Raw genomic sequence first — 13,999 nt, 5'->3', positions numbered from 1 at the left:
GCATTAGGTAAGAATGACTGCATTACACTATTAGATGTTTCAAGATGTCATGTGTCTATTCTGTAAACAGCCTTCGGAAATGAGAATAAAGATCATCAGCCCACCCCAGTTCTGTGGTTAATGCTTTTTCCTGGTTCGATCTGGTTACTTACTTCAGGCATTAATAATCTTGTTGAGAGACTGTCTAACGAATGTATACCAAGGGAAAACAGTTCCGTGTAGTATGACACCTCCTCGTGGCTTCGTGTGTGACCAGAACTGGGGGAGTCAGCTCAGTTCGCACCCAGCAGTGCTGCGTGAGGAGCAGGCATGTCCCGAGGTCAGGTGCAAGCAGTGCTGGGGCCGGCAGGGCAGGATGTGTTCAGAAAACAGGCATTGCCAGTCTGCAGTCAAAAGCTCAAATGCTTTCTGTTTCTACCTGCGTGCATTTAAACCAGATAAGCTTTTAGCATGCCTTGTTTCACCTCGGTGCAAATTGTTACAGGTGAGTGATAACTGAAAATGTGAGGCTTTAAAATCACTCTAATTTATCAGCTGCAGTGTTTTAGTACTTCAGCATCTCCTGTTTCCCAAATAAATGTGAAAGCACAGTTGTGCTCAGAGCTCAGCGCCTGTTTCTCACATGATAAAATGCTGCTTTACTGCTATCTTTCCCCACCCCAAGCCCAGGTCCCAATTAAACAGCAACCCCGGGAATCACTTCTTTGTGCACTGATCTGATCTGAAGCCAGGAGCAGCTGCAGAAGTTAAGCTGGGCAGGATTTTTCCCTTTGGCACATATTGCATGCCCCTTAATTAGCTGACAAGTGCTTGAAGGCTAGTGATTTTCACTCTGCTTGAGGAGAGGGTTCTTCTTTTTAAGATTTTAATTTCTCAGGTTGGAATTTGAGGAATCGGGTGGTGGAACAGAAGTTTGCAGGGTCCAGCAATAATCTTTCTGCTCTGAGAGCCTTTGTGAGAGGGAACACTTGGATTGCGGAGTGGCTGGAGACCCCGTGCTCCCTGCAGCTCTCCTCCTGCCAGAGCATGGCATCTGCAGACAGGGATGGTGTTTCTGAAGGGGAAATGTCACTGTCGAGTTGCTACCAACATCCCAGAAACGCCGCCTATATGAAAATCACTGTACTGGGGAAATAACCTAGATTTTCACCAGTCTGATTTGGGTGTGTTGCCTGGCAACACGGGCTAACAGGGGTTTGTATGTGTTCTTTAGGTAGGTGTAGACAGTTCTCATAAGCTCACAGGTAGGCAGAGGCTGACCCACTGCAGCAAGACGAGGAGTTCAGCCCTGCGTGCTGAACTTTCACTAAGAGAACTGAGAGAAAAAGCAGCTGGATCAGACCCAGAGCTGACGTATCCTGTTTGATTTCTTTTCCCCTCGCGCTCCGACACGCTTTGTGTTTCGGCAGGCTTTTGTTTCTGCATACAAGTTGCTCTAAAAAATTGGGGAGCGTGTCTGGGGGTGCCGGCGGCGATGTTCTGAGCTCGATGGGCTGGGTTTCCTGTGAAGGCTTTGTTCCTCCTACCACGCTCAGGTCGGTTGTGCAACATGCCCCTACGCTTTGAGAAGAAAAAAAAAAAAGTGCTGAGTAATGCCAGAGGTTTCTCAAATGGCTGATGCAAACCTGGAGAATTTGCATCATCATTCAGCTGGAGTAACTTGGTACGACAAGAGCTTAAATACAGGTCCACGCGGAAGCTGAGCTGGTTCCCAACGATAGGGCAGTGCCCGTGGGCAGGGTGAGGGTGCAGGTGCTGCGAGCACTGGCAGGCAGCGGGGCAGAGCAGAGCTCTACCTGCACGTAGAAGCAACCCCGCCGATAAGAGGCGGCGGAGGAAGAGGCTGAGAGAGGGAAAAGCTTGTGAACTTTCTGGCTGCGCTCGCTGTCAGCACTCTGGTGACACGGTAGCATGGTGAGGAAAGCTGCTGTCGTGACGGTGTCTAATGGGAGCTACTTGCAGGGGCAGCCGAACGGCAGGTTGCCCTCCATGGACAGCAGGCAGCCTCAGGAGAAGGTGGTACTGAAGAAGAAAGTCACGCTGCTGAGGGGGATCTCCATCATCATTGGCACTATCATTGGAGCTGGCATCTTCATCTCACCCAAGGGGATCCTGAAGAACACGGGCAGCGTGGGCATGTCCTTGATGGTCTGGACAGCATGCGGCATCCTCTCGCTTTTCGGTAAGTCTGCTCAATGCTTCCAATTGGTCTGGAGGGGATTATTCCTATTTTTTGTCTGATTTTCCATTGGATATCAAGGCTCAGCATGGAGCCCGAGGACCAATGGGGCCGTGGAAGGCTTTTGCTCTGCAACAAGCTGCATGCAAGGCACAGCAGTCCGCAATCCCTGTCACCCGGCACTGTGTCAGCACAGGTTGTGAGTGCAGGTTGTTTCTCATGGGTCCTTAAAGAAAAAAGCAAGTGCCCGCTTTCTCCCGTTAGCTGTGCTGTATATAATATGCTGTTTTTCTGGCTGTAAGAAGTAGCTCACAGCTTGCTTGTGAGGCCCCTGGCAGCTGGCGTGCGGGGCAAACTGTTGAGGCAGCTTTGCTTGGTTCCCTGGAGGCTCAGTCAAGGTCTCAGGGAATAACTCCCACCGGGTGTAATCTGTGTTGGTATGAGAGGGAGCAGAGCAGTAACACCAACAGCCCCTCTCCCCTGTCTCATGTTACTGCTTTTCACTTTATTCCCAGCTTGCAGTGTGCCTTGAAAAGTTCGGCTTGCGAGGATGAATGCAGCAGAAACAAATGCGTAAAATGAGTTTTATGGCTGGCCTGCCCATTGTGGCAGTTTTTACTAATTTTGCTGTGTTTCTTTTTAACAATATTACATTCTGAGGAATGCTGGGTGGTTTGTTCTGTACACAAAGCCCCATTCAGAGCGGAAAACCCCACCCTGGCTCCTGGGGGACAGAGGGTCCATTGACCTCCTTAATGAGTTAATCTCAAAGAAGCGGAGGAATAACATGAGCATTGGCTTTATTTAAAACAGAAACGACTTGTTTTCTGGCACGAGGTAGGGAGGACAAATAGGGGCTAACACGTGTCTGTCTAATAGGTGGAATGTGCAAATGCTACCCTGTGTAACTTGGCTCTGAGCTTAAAAGCAGCATTGAGCGTTTGGAGGCTAAGTCCACCCAAGCCAAACAGATGTTTCAAGAAAGTTAGGACCTGTTCTGGTCAGATGTTAATTGTATTGGCACAATGTGCAACATGTTTTGTTGTCCAAACTTTTTAGTCCTGCCTGTAACAAAAATTCCCCTGTAAAGAAACACCTCAAATACAATTCATAACCCTGGCATAGGAACCTGGTCTCTAGGTGTAGTCCAAACAGAATTTGCTTAAGCATCTCTTATTTAGCTTTCACTTCAACAGTAGGAATTTTCTGACTGTGAAGTAAAGTCTGTGGAAAAAAATCAGGTGGCTTTTCCTTGGTGTTTTCCAGATCTCAACATTCAGAGATCTGTCTCATTTGGTCCAGTAAAAGGTATTACCTCTTCCGTCTAAATGGACCTGCTACAGTTGTTATTTCATAATATTTTTGTCATTAATGTTTCTCATTTCCTACAAGACTTAAGACCTCATACAAAGGTCACCTGGGCTCTTGCTGAGGCTGTCTGTGCAATATGTATCAAACCATGGTTTGATTTCATTCCAAATCACTCCAGAGCAGGTTGGCAAGAGAAAGCCCATGAATATATTTTTTTTAATGTGGCTCTAAGAATTTCTTTAAGTACCTTTCCGGGAAAGCTAAAGATGATTGGATAAAAGCTGTCATGTTTTTGCAAATCCCCAAACAAAGCAAAAGGAGGATGTAATGTGTTGTAAAGTCTTACGGCTTCTTTGGGCTTGGTGTCGGGCGGTTTTGAAAACTGTAGTTTTCACCTTAACATGAAGCAGCATAAAAGCAGGTAGGGAAAAGGCTTTGCATATGTTGCTGATCTGTGTAATGCTTTGTGTAATGCAGTGCTTACAAACTGGTTTTCTTGTGGCTCCTCCAAAAAGGGCTGCCTGCATTGAGCAGACCCAGTGCCCTCTTTGCCTATGGAATGAAGAATCCACAGGCTGTAAGGCTGAATGAGGACCAGCGATCACGCATGGTCACAGTATGCTGTTACAGCTCTGTAATGTCAGCATCATGCTGACAGCAGCCTTGAGCATCTCCTCGGGGAGCTGTTCTTTACTGGGAAATCCAATGCTGATAGAGCTAAGCCACTCCCTGAGTTTGGTGTGCAAGACTTCAGTGGTACCAGTGAGGAAAATCCTCCATCTGTGATTCCTGCTTCCAAACATGAGCCAGTTGCTTGCTCTTCCTGTGGCTGAGGAGGGAGGGGAATGCCATTTTCAGGCTTTCCTCCAAGGATGAGGCAGGTTGGATGGCGCCGGGCAATATTAGCTCACAACTATGTGTCAGAGGGCTTTGCACTGTTGGCATGATGCAGCACTTTGTGCCACACCAGTGTGGATGAGTAAGAAGCACCTTGCTTGTAAACACTTCGTGCCATGGCTTACACAAGTCCCCCGGAATGACATGGAACTTCTAAGCCTCTTGAAAAAAGAATATGGAGGATTAGAATGTATCAGAAGTTGTTGCGTAACCATAGCAGCTCGGTTGTTCACCTTAGAGATGCTTGGAAAGTTGTTTCTGGATGTCTCTTGTGATGCTTCAGTTTCACTCTCACAGGTGCCCTCTGCTATGCTGAGCTGGGAACATGCATTAAGAAATCTGGTGGTCACTACACGTATATCCTGGAGGCCTTTGGCCCGCTGCCTGCTTTTGTGAGAGTCTGGGTGGAACTGCTCGTTATTCGGTAAGTTTGTTGCTTCTCTTGTGGCACAGCGCTTCTCAGTCATGATGAAAACTCTCCACTATGTGAAGCACAAAAGAAATCAAAGATATCTTGATCTATTAGCTAAGTTTTTTAGTGTGGCTGCTCCAGACAATTTAACAATGCTATTTTGCTTCTCACCGTTGAAACATTCAAAAAGACATATGTGTATGTATGGAAGAAAAAGAGATTCTACAAAAGCTGTCTGTCACACAAATTCAGTGACTTATTTTGATTTTGCTAAGCTTACTACATCCGTTGATGTTAATACCCATGTCTACATGAAGTATAGTGGAAGAGGAATGTCACCTTTACATTTTCTAAGCCGAGGTGTTGGTTTTTGGAGCAGTCTCTGTTGTCTGTGGATACAGAAATAACTCCTGGCACGGCTGTCATCCAGAAGATTTGAGATCTGGGTGCACTGTGTCTTCTCTAGATGTCAATTCTGGTCCCCATCTGTTGTTGTCATGCTGTGTTGGAGAAGAAAGTTGGCCAAATAGTGCAACATTGAGTCCTTATGTATCTGAAATGCCCAAAGTACTGATGTGGTGGTATGCTTGTGGTTGATACAGCCCTTGACATTGTATAGGGAAATTACAACAAGAAGATGCACAATGACTAGATTGTTGCAAATAAATTTGCATAATGTAAACTGATCTTTTTGTTGAACTAAAATGTGGCCTGTTTGGGAAAAAAAAATACATATATCATTTTACAGTATTACTGGAGCTGTAGGGCAGTTCATTTGTGTGACATAAATTCAGGAATGCTGCGTTCCTGCCCTAGGCCAATCAGCACTTCTTTGCCTTCTCTTCTGATACGAGCAAATGAGTCACCGATGCACAAGCCTCATCACAAATCGCAGCTATGTTTACATAATATTGATGAGTTCTAGCACAGACTGTTGAGTTTAAAATCGCTAACAGTGCTGACTCATTATGAAGCCGTAAATCCTTATCTCATTTCCAGAGGAAATGATTGTGTGTGTCAGATGGGCCCTTGCATCCTACTCACTCATACGTAACCTCTGAATAAACTCCATCGAACGTGACAAAAGAGTGGATCCCTTAATCTTATTAAATGCTTTCTGAAAAGAAAACCAGCAGGAGGAAGCGGAGTTACAGTTTTCATCGAGGGAGGCAGTGGTGTGAACGTAGCTATACCCTTACACAATCATGAAAGGAGAGTCATGTGAGAAATCCCCTTGTTAACCTGCACCCTAGTAGGCGAGGGGATGCTTTTCCTAGGATGAGTACCCACAAGAAACCAGACCTTGTCAGTTCCTCTCCTCGATTATTGTTTTCATTTCTTTTGTACACACGACGGCGTCCCAGGAGTGCCATCAAAATACTCTTAGTCATTGCACTCTGCCCCACACCCAGTAAATAATCACGTTGCATGGGAAAGAACATCAGTGGGTCCTTTAATCATCCAAACCAAGAGGCAGCGAGGGAGATGGACTTGTTGTAACTTGTGTTCAGAGCGGCACTGCCAAAACTCTGGGCACAGTTTTAGGGCTGACTCTGGCATGGCAAACTAGTTGGCTACAGCTCACAAAGGGGCTGAGCCTTGGTGCATAGCGGTGTTATTGTCAGGGGGCCGAGCTGCACGCTGCACATACACTTCTCACTTCAGCCTTTTTTTCCTCTTAATGGTTGCGGGATTTTCATGCCCACAACCAAAATAAACATTTTCCGTTCTCATATATACTTACAGCCACTATTTTATGGTCTAAGACACACGTAGCTGTGTCCACATACTGAGTAAACCATGCTAGCATCGCCTGTAGAAGCGCCCCATGCTCCTCATCCAATACAGGTGGGAGCACCTTTTCTCTCAGCAGTCAGGTGCACTATGTACTAAGAAAAAAAAACAAACAAACAAGAAGAAAAAAACGACAGGTTCTCAAACAAGTGAGGGTGAGTGAATGAGTTGTCTGCAGCACTTGGATCTGGTGATTACCCACAGGTTGGGTAAGAGCATGCTGCTGAAGAGGTGACTCATGTGCCTGCAGCGTGTGCTGCCAGCCCTCTGCCTGCCCCTGCCCACTGGCTTTCTTCTTCAGGTTTTTTCTTTTCTCTTTGCCCTTAAATGAAAGCTGCTAATTTGCTTTGTGTGCATTTGTGAGCACACAGCTGTTAGGAGCCTGCTGATCCTTATGATTGCAGTCAAAAGGAAAATGCCCCATTCCCTCAGCCTTGACCTCAACTGGCTAAATGCACTGCCAGCAGTATCTCTTCAGTTTAAGAAGCCGGGAAACTTAGCTATTTGTTAAAGATATAACCTTAACAAACTTTGTTTTTAAAAGTGAATGGTGTGGAGCTAGATTTTCCTTAAAACAAGAGGGAAAAATCCAGGTTCTGGAGGAAGGACCTGAGGCTGAGGAGGCAAGCCTGGGAAAACTTCAGAGATCTGCTCTTCTGCCTGATCCAGGCCACTTCAAACTGGGCAGATACAGAACATGAGGGCTGGAGGCCGGTGAGCTGCCTATGTCAGTTAGATAGGTAAAGGCAGCAAATGGATGGATAGACAAGTGCCCAGGCTATTGTCTGCCTTCACTTGATGTGGAAAGGTTCTTAGGAAGATGCTTCAGGTCTTTGCTCCCAGCGGTTTTGTCCAAAGCAGTGTGTGATACTTTGGTTGGTTTGTGGCTCTTTTTGGTTTAAAGGTAAAACTCTCTGGTGGGAAATCCAATTTAGGATTTCGGTGAACAATAACAACTTCTCTGCAGTATTTTCACACAGTTCTTAGCAACTGTGTTTTAGTTAAAATTCAACTGGGAGAGGTATATTCTGCACTGAAGGCATTGTTTTATTAAATGCTGTAGATTTTTCATAACAAATTTGCAGGGACTCTTGTTTCACTCAAAAATCCCTCGAGGCCCCTTGTCTCCTTGCTGTGTGTAGCAGTGTGATGGAGATCAGATCCTGTGATCTGTCCAGTAGAAGGTAACATGTGAAGGCTTGTGGCAAATACTTAGCTGGTCTCAAGGAGAAAGGCTGTAGGGATATCATTTCAGATTGGGAAATGCAACAGGCTTGCCTGCCTTTCATTAATGTTCCTCTGTTGTACGAAAGGGGCTTTCCGTGCTTTGAGGATTTTCCCTGCCACAGTGCTGGAAAGTTGTTTGTCAATAAAATTAACATGCATTTTAAGCAGTGTTTGCATTTTAGGAGATGCCATTTTCATTCATCTTTTATATTGTCTCAGACTTCAGTAACAGACTCGGTTTAATTTTGTGATTCCTATTTCAGTGAAGCAGAGTTCTCATCCTCATTGAAATTAATATGTTTGTCTATGAGGGGTGAGATGTATCTCACCACCACAGTTCAGTCTTCAACAACTATTAAACTTTTAATTTGCCTATGCAAATTAAATCTGGCCATGTTCACTGCGAGCATGGGAATGGATATTTGCACTGATGCATCTCCTTTCTTTGTATGGCTGCTTCACACTGGTTATCTGTTATGCTCAGAAATCATGGCCCGTGGTGCCGTAGTTGCCAACAGGCACCAAAGCTGGGTACACCTTGTGGTTCTGTGATAATAATGCTACAGTGTGATCCCAGATGAGTATTGTTTACATGCTATTGCTGATCAATTTTGTGATTTCTTTTTCCTATTCTTACTTTTTGCTCTAGCCCTGCTGCCACAGCAGTGATATCTTTGGCATTTGGACGCTACATTTTGGAACCTTTCTTTATGCAGTGCGAAATCCCAGAACTTGCGATTAAACTTATTACAGCTGTTGGCATCAGTAAGTATCTGATTTCAGTTGTCAGAAAGAGTAAAAATGATGTAAATTTTAAAAAAAAAAAAAAAAAAAAGTTAATCAGACACTGAAAAGGTAGATGTTGGCTGTCAATGGTTGCAGAGTGAGTGTGCATCCAGTGCCAAGGGCATTGGTGTGATTTTTTTGCCTGTGTGTGTTTCTGTAATAGTAAAAAAAACAAAACAAAACAAAAACAGAAAAGAAGAGCAGATTTTATTAATGGCAGAAAAAGATCTATTGCTAAGCCTGATTATGTTGCCACTTGAATTAATGGCAGAACTCTTATTACTTTTGTGGAAGCAATTTCAGTCCCTGGGAGATGACGAGCCAGTGCCAGAGATACAGAAGAATGATTACTTGATTTTAAGGGCATTGCTCTACCTTGGCAAGCACTTGCCAAGTATGATGCCATGAAGAGATGTAACGCTCCTGACTGGAGCACGGACAACATGAGATCATCATTCTTAGTCCCCCACTGTCCTGTGCAGTGATAAAACTTACTGAGGCACTCACAGTTTGGGAAGCAGGAGCCCAAATGACTTGGGGAGCAGGGTGAGCGGTTGGCTCGAAATGCTCATTTATTATGAGTAGCTTCTTCTCTTTCCAACTTCACCATTAGTGTAAAGGGGTTGTTTGGGGACACCGAGAAGTAAAACATGTTGATGGCAGGAGGGAGGCTAGCCCTGGGCTCCTTGGTGTGCCTGGACAGCGTGTGAAGCTGTGTGAAATGGAAGGCACGGTCCTGGTGCGAATGAGTTAGAGTCATGCAGCAGGAGAGATTTGTTTCCAGTTTTGTGCAGTGATCGTGGATGATGCTCCTCTCTCTCTCTCTCTCTCTCACACACACACACACACACACACTCAGCTGTGCTGGGAGGAGCGTGCAGGGCAGATCGGAGTAATTAGTAACAGATTGTTCCTTTCAGTTCGGCCAGTGCACATATCAGAAATAAAAGGGCTGGAAAAAAAGGAATTAAGACATGCAAAATGATCAAAGGCATGCAGGGGACCACTTTAATTTTGCACAATAATAGGTTCAGATGACTTTTTCTTTCTTTGGGGAAGAGAGTTCAATTGACATGGAAATTTTCGGTCTCCAGGTTACTGGGGCTTTTTGTAGGAGCTCTCTTGATAAGAGCTCTCTTCTGCCAGGAGTGTTAAAAAATCAGTGTGTGACCGCATTTCTTTCTGACTTAATTATGCACAAACTATAGGTTTCATAGGAATAATTGAATTAAGGCTTGAATTTCGAGGTCAATGACTTTTTATGGCTACATCTGTCTAAAATATTTCAGTGAAAGATAAGGATGAAACAGATGTTCAGTAACTTCAAGGTCACTGAGACAGAAGGAATGTTAAGTGAGGAGTCCATTAAAAGTGTTTTGTTAAGTGCATTGCGATTCAAGCACAATAAGCGAACAATTTGAAATAGATTTTTATTGCTTTTAATTTAATTGAAAATCTGTGTGATAAACCGAGGCTACACAAAGTAATTAAGCAAAGAAGTAACATTGCGGGGCGGTGGGGGGGGGTTGGAAATACGCTGGAATAATTACACCCTGAAGGGAGATGGGAGTTCACAGCAGCCTGTTCCTATGGTGACCGAGGGTTTGTGCAGAGCAGGTAGGATGTGCTGCTGTCTCACTGAAGCGAGAGATTCTGGTAGAAAGTTTGCGATTGTGATTGGGACGGTGCTGAGAAAAGCGGGGGCCTGTCAGACTGAGGCTGCGTTGTAATTCTTCGCACTGTGCTGTTTAGTGGATTTTCCTTTGTGGCAGTTTTTTGATCCGATGCTGCACTCTGGGCTAAGCTATCTGAGAACATACAGCTGTTATTCTTGCGCTGTGAGAATTAGCTGGTGTGGTGACTGTGATGAATGTTCTGTGTTGTGCTGGTAGGCAGAGTGATAGGTGAGATTAAGATGTTGAGCTGCACAGACACATTGGATCCCTGAAGATCTTATAATCCAATTTAACGGTGGCAAAGGTAGTGTTTACTTCCACCGGAGATTTTGTTGAGTTAATGAAAATATGAGCTTACGAGCTTTTTGTCATCCTGTCCACCCTTGGTCCCTTCTACCGTCTACATCTGCAGAGTGCTCACTATATACCTACTGCATGGGGAGGAAGGTAGTAAGAAGCATCACTAACCTGTGTCCTTGAAAGAAACTTTACTCTGTAGTGTTATCCTGTATTTTCTGATCATACTACAAAGGGAAGGAAGAGATTTGGAAAAATCTCCAGGCAGTCCCCTGCCCCAAAAACAATCAGTGCATCTCTAAACAGCTCCCAACAGATGTTTGTCTGCAGCGGTCTTCACAGTTCCAGGGGTGAGTTCCTACACCTTACCTAGTGCTGTAGCCCAGTTTTTCCTGTCCTTTTTGCAAGAAAGTTTTTCTTATTCTTTTTATTTTTTCCTTTTTAATCTAAACATTCTGTTCTCCAATTTAAGCCTATTATTCCTTGTGTTACATAGAGTGAATATGGAGGGCACTTCTTCCTTTCCTCTTTATGGTCAGCAGGACAGGTTTGTGAAGGGAGATAAGGGGGGAGCAGTGAAATACGGCATACCAACATTGTGCATGGCCAAGACTGATATTCATGAGAGTTCCTTTTGAACTGCAATGCAAAGGTTGCCTGAGATGGATGCAGGCAGGATTAAGATGGCAGTGGCAGACGCTGCTGACTCTCAACAAGCTGCAGAAAAGCACTGCTTGCAGAATGGCCATAGCTCACTCCTCTCCCACTGTTCCACTTCCTTGTCTCTGTGATGCAAAAGGAAAAAGGGTGCTGCAGAGAAGATGGAGATCATATGAAAACTAAAATGGAACCATGGGAGATGGTGACTTGTAAAAATATTTCTGTCTTTATTCGTTATTTAGAGGAGCAAAGATGTGCTGTGCATAAAGTTCACCCTAAAATCACACCTGTCCTGAGCTGTAGATGCAAATTTTCTGTTCCAGGCTATGGTGCTTTTGTCATGGGTACTTTTTTTCTTTCTTACTTTTTTAAACAAAAAGTCTTCTTCGTGTTTATTGCTTTTCCCAACGAAGAAGACATTTACAAAGCATGGAGACAGGCAGTGCAAAAGAAAAATAGAAATCTACATTCAAATTTTGCTTTATTTGTATCTTTTAACTCTTTTCGTAAAGTTAAGCTTACTTGTAATAGTGAGCAAGAGGTTATGCTGTGTGAACATATTGAACTGTGTTGTTGATGTATAGCCTGAATGGCACGCAGCCTTAATTGAGCCAGTTCTAATCTTTTCATTTGGTCTAAATATCAGAAGTCAAATAAACAGGATTCAACGGTAAAGAACTGTGAAACTGAAAGCAGGTTACCAACTCTTACATCCGTAAAGTTTTTCAACTCAGTCAAGCACATTTAGGGTAAAATATGTAATTTTTCCTCTCTTTGTGTTTGGAGGTCTGTCAAAAAGACCAAATTACTCAAGTCGTGTCTGCTAGACAGAAGCCGTATCGTGCTTGGAAATCAAGGTCAGCTCTACAGATCTGTCAGGGCTTGCTGGCAGATACTCTGGGAATTTTTGTTGGCATCAATTGTGGATGTACATGGGAGCCAATAGCTGCTTTTTCTACCTTCATGGCAGATGCTGTGGACACTGCTCTCTCCTGCTGACAGTTTTCAGACAAGTGGTTTAAATTAAGACATCACTGGGCTGTAGGAATAGCAAAAGCTGCTCCGATGGGTGCTTTTGTGCCACCTGTGACTTCATTTTAACTGGTGCATTAAAAGCCACAACCTAAGGATACTTTTTGCTTTGAGTAAATGCCTTAACCCTAACAGCCTGACAAGTCAAGGGAAGGCAGCTCCCTTGGCTTCCCGCTGAGGCAATGGTATTCCTGAAAAGTAGGCTGGGATGCTTGCTGCTGCTTCTCCCATCAGGTGTTGTTATCCATTTATAGCTGTGGCTGTGTGAAGGGTAAGGATTGTGCAAAGCAACATGGTTAGTGTTACCAATTGTTCACAAACCCTGTTTGTTCTCTCTCCATAGTCCCGTAGATTAGGATTCATCTCACTTTTAGTTAGGCATTAGTTATATCCGGTTGCCTCAGCTCCCTTTAAAATTAGTGAAGGAAGGGGGGGGGAGGGGTATATCCTTCCTGAAGGCAACTGTTCTCTTTACTAGGCGTCTGAAAGATGGGTGATTAATCATCCTGTGGAGGTAAATGTCTTTTCGGAGGATGCTGGCAGACCAGCCACCTGACTTTTAGCTAACCAGTTGTGAGGTGAGTCCTGCTTTTACTGTCCTGTTGTCTGGGGACTTGCTATGTCCTTCTGATCTTTGTTGTGATCCTGTATCAAAGACTCTGCAATCTTGAAATATCCCTGCAATATCCTATTTGTAGAAGTGTGTTGTTGATAATGACTGCAGACCCAAGATAAAATTTCCATCTTCATTTGTGCAGTTGCCCAACTCTGCAAGGGAATTGCTCTTCTGGAGGACCATCCAAACTAATGGCGCTGTGCACTGGATTGGCTGCAAGCATAGCCTTCTTTTACCTTTCCAGTCAAATGAAGATCCTTGCTGTGTGCATTTTCCTTTCTCCATTTCATTAAGAAGCCTCAGCTGAAGCACTCTGCTGGTTTGACTTTGCGGGCAGGGATGGGATAAGTTTAGCAGCCTGCTTACGTGGAGGTTGTCTTCACAGAAACATTGCTCTAGGTGCTTTTCTTTCAAGCCACTGCGGCTCTTAGGCAGATTTGTGGTTTGTGATTTGTGTGCGGCTGACGAGCAAGCAGAGTGATGAGTGGATCAAAATTGATGTTGATTCTAGTTTGCCATCTGATGACATTCTCATATCTGGAGGGTGAAAGCGATGCATTAATGACATTCAAGGAGGGTGAAGATGCTCACATAACCTGTTCTGCCACAGGTCGGGTAGCAGACTGATTGCTGCAGGGGTCTTGAACTCTAAGTATGCTAGATGTCAAGTCACAGATCTCTTCCTGAGATTGGAACTCTTAGGTGACATTTTCTCGTAGCCTGGTCCCTTCCTGGGCTTGTCCTGTGGAGTAGTAAAAGGCACTGTAATGAACTTTGCAAGAAATCTGAAAAGAGTCAGTGCTTGTTTATGGCATGGGATTTCTTAGTAGCTTAATCGCTGTTGGTTAAATAAATATGTTAATATACTAAGCTTGAATGATTAGACCTGTTAGCCTTTTCTACCCTATTTTCCTGGTGATCGAGCCCTAAGAAAGAGAGGGAGCCTCGGTGAGCACTGCTATTCGGCAGTGAATTAAGGGGAGCTTTCAATGTTTCAGTTAGTGAAATTGCATCAACGTACTGTTGGGAAAGTAGAGTAATGAGGTGGGCCCCATGGATTTTCTATTTCCTTCTAAATATACGCACACAAGGATTTAATGAACCAAAAAAGT

General features: G+C 44.3%; 1 protein-coding gene across 1 annotated transcript in view; it reads left to right on the top strand.

Moving 5' to 3' along the window:
* Positions 1-1,911: 1,911 nt before the first annotated feature.
* SLC7A11 (solute carrier family 7 member 11) overlaps positions 1,912-13,999 on the top strand; it is a gene marked incomplete at both ends in the record, with an annotated part of 54,602 nt that continues 42,514 nt past the window's right edge. The window contains 3 exons of the mRNA XM_079534292.1: positions 1,912-2,182; positions 4,685-4,811; positions 8,470-8,585. Of these exons, the coding sequence (XP_079390418.1) occupies positions 1,912-2,182; positions 4,685-4,811; positions 8,470-8,585 (514 nt within the window). The remainder of the gene's footprint in view (positions 2,183-4,684; positions 4,812-8,469; positions 8,586-13,999) is intronic.

This window comes from Tetrao urogallus (assembly GCF_951394365.1).
Source record: "Tetrao urogallus genome assembly, chromosome: 4".
NCBI classification, from domain to species: Eukaryota; Metazoa; Chordata; class Aves; order Galliformes; family Phasianidae; genus Tetrao; species Tetrao urogallus.
Note: the sequence above shows the minus strand (reverse complement) of the source record. Positions and strands in the feature narration are given on the sequence as shown.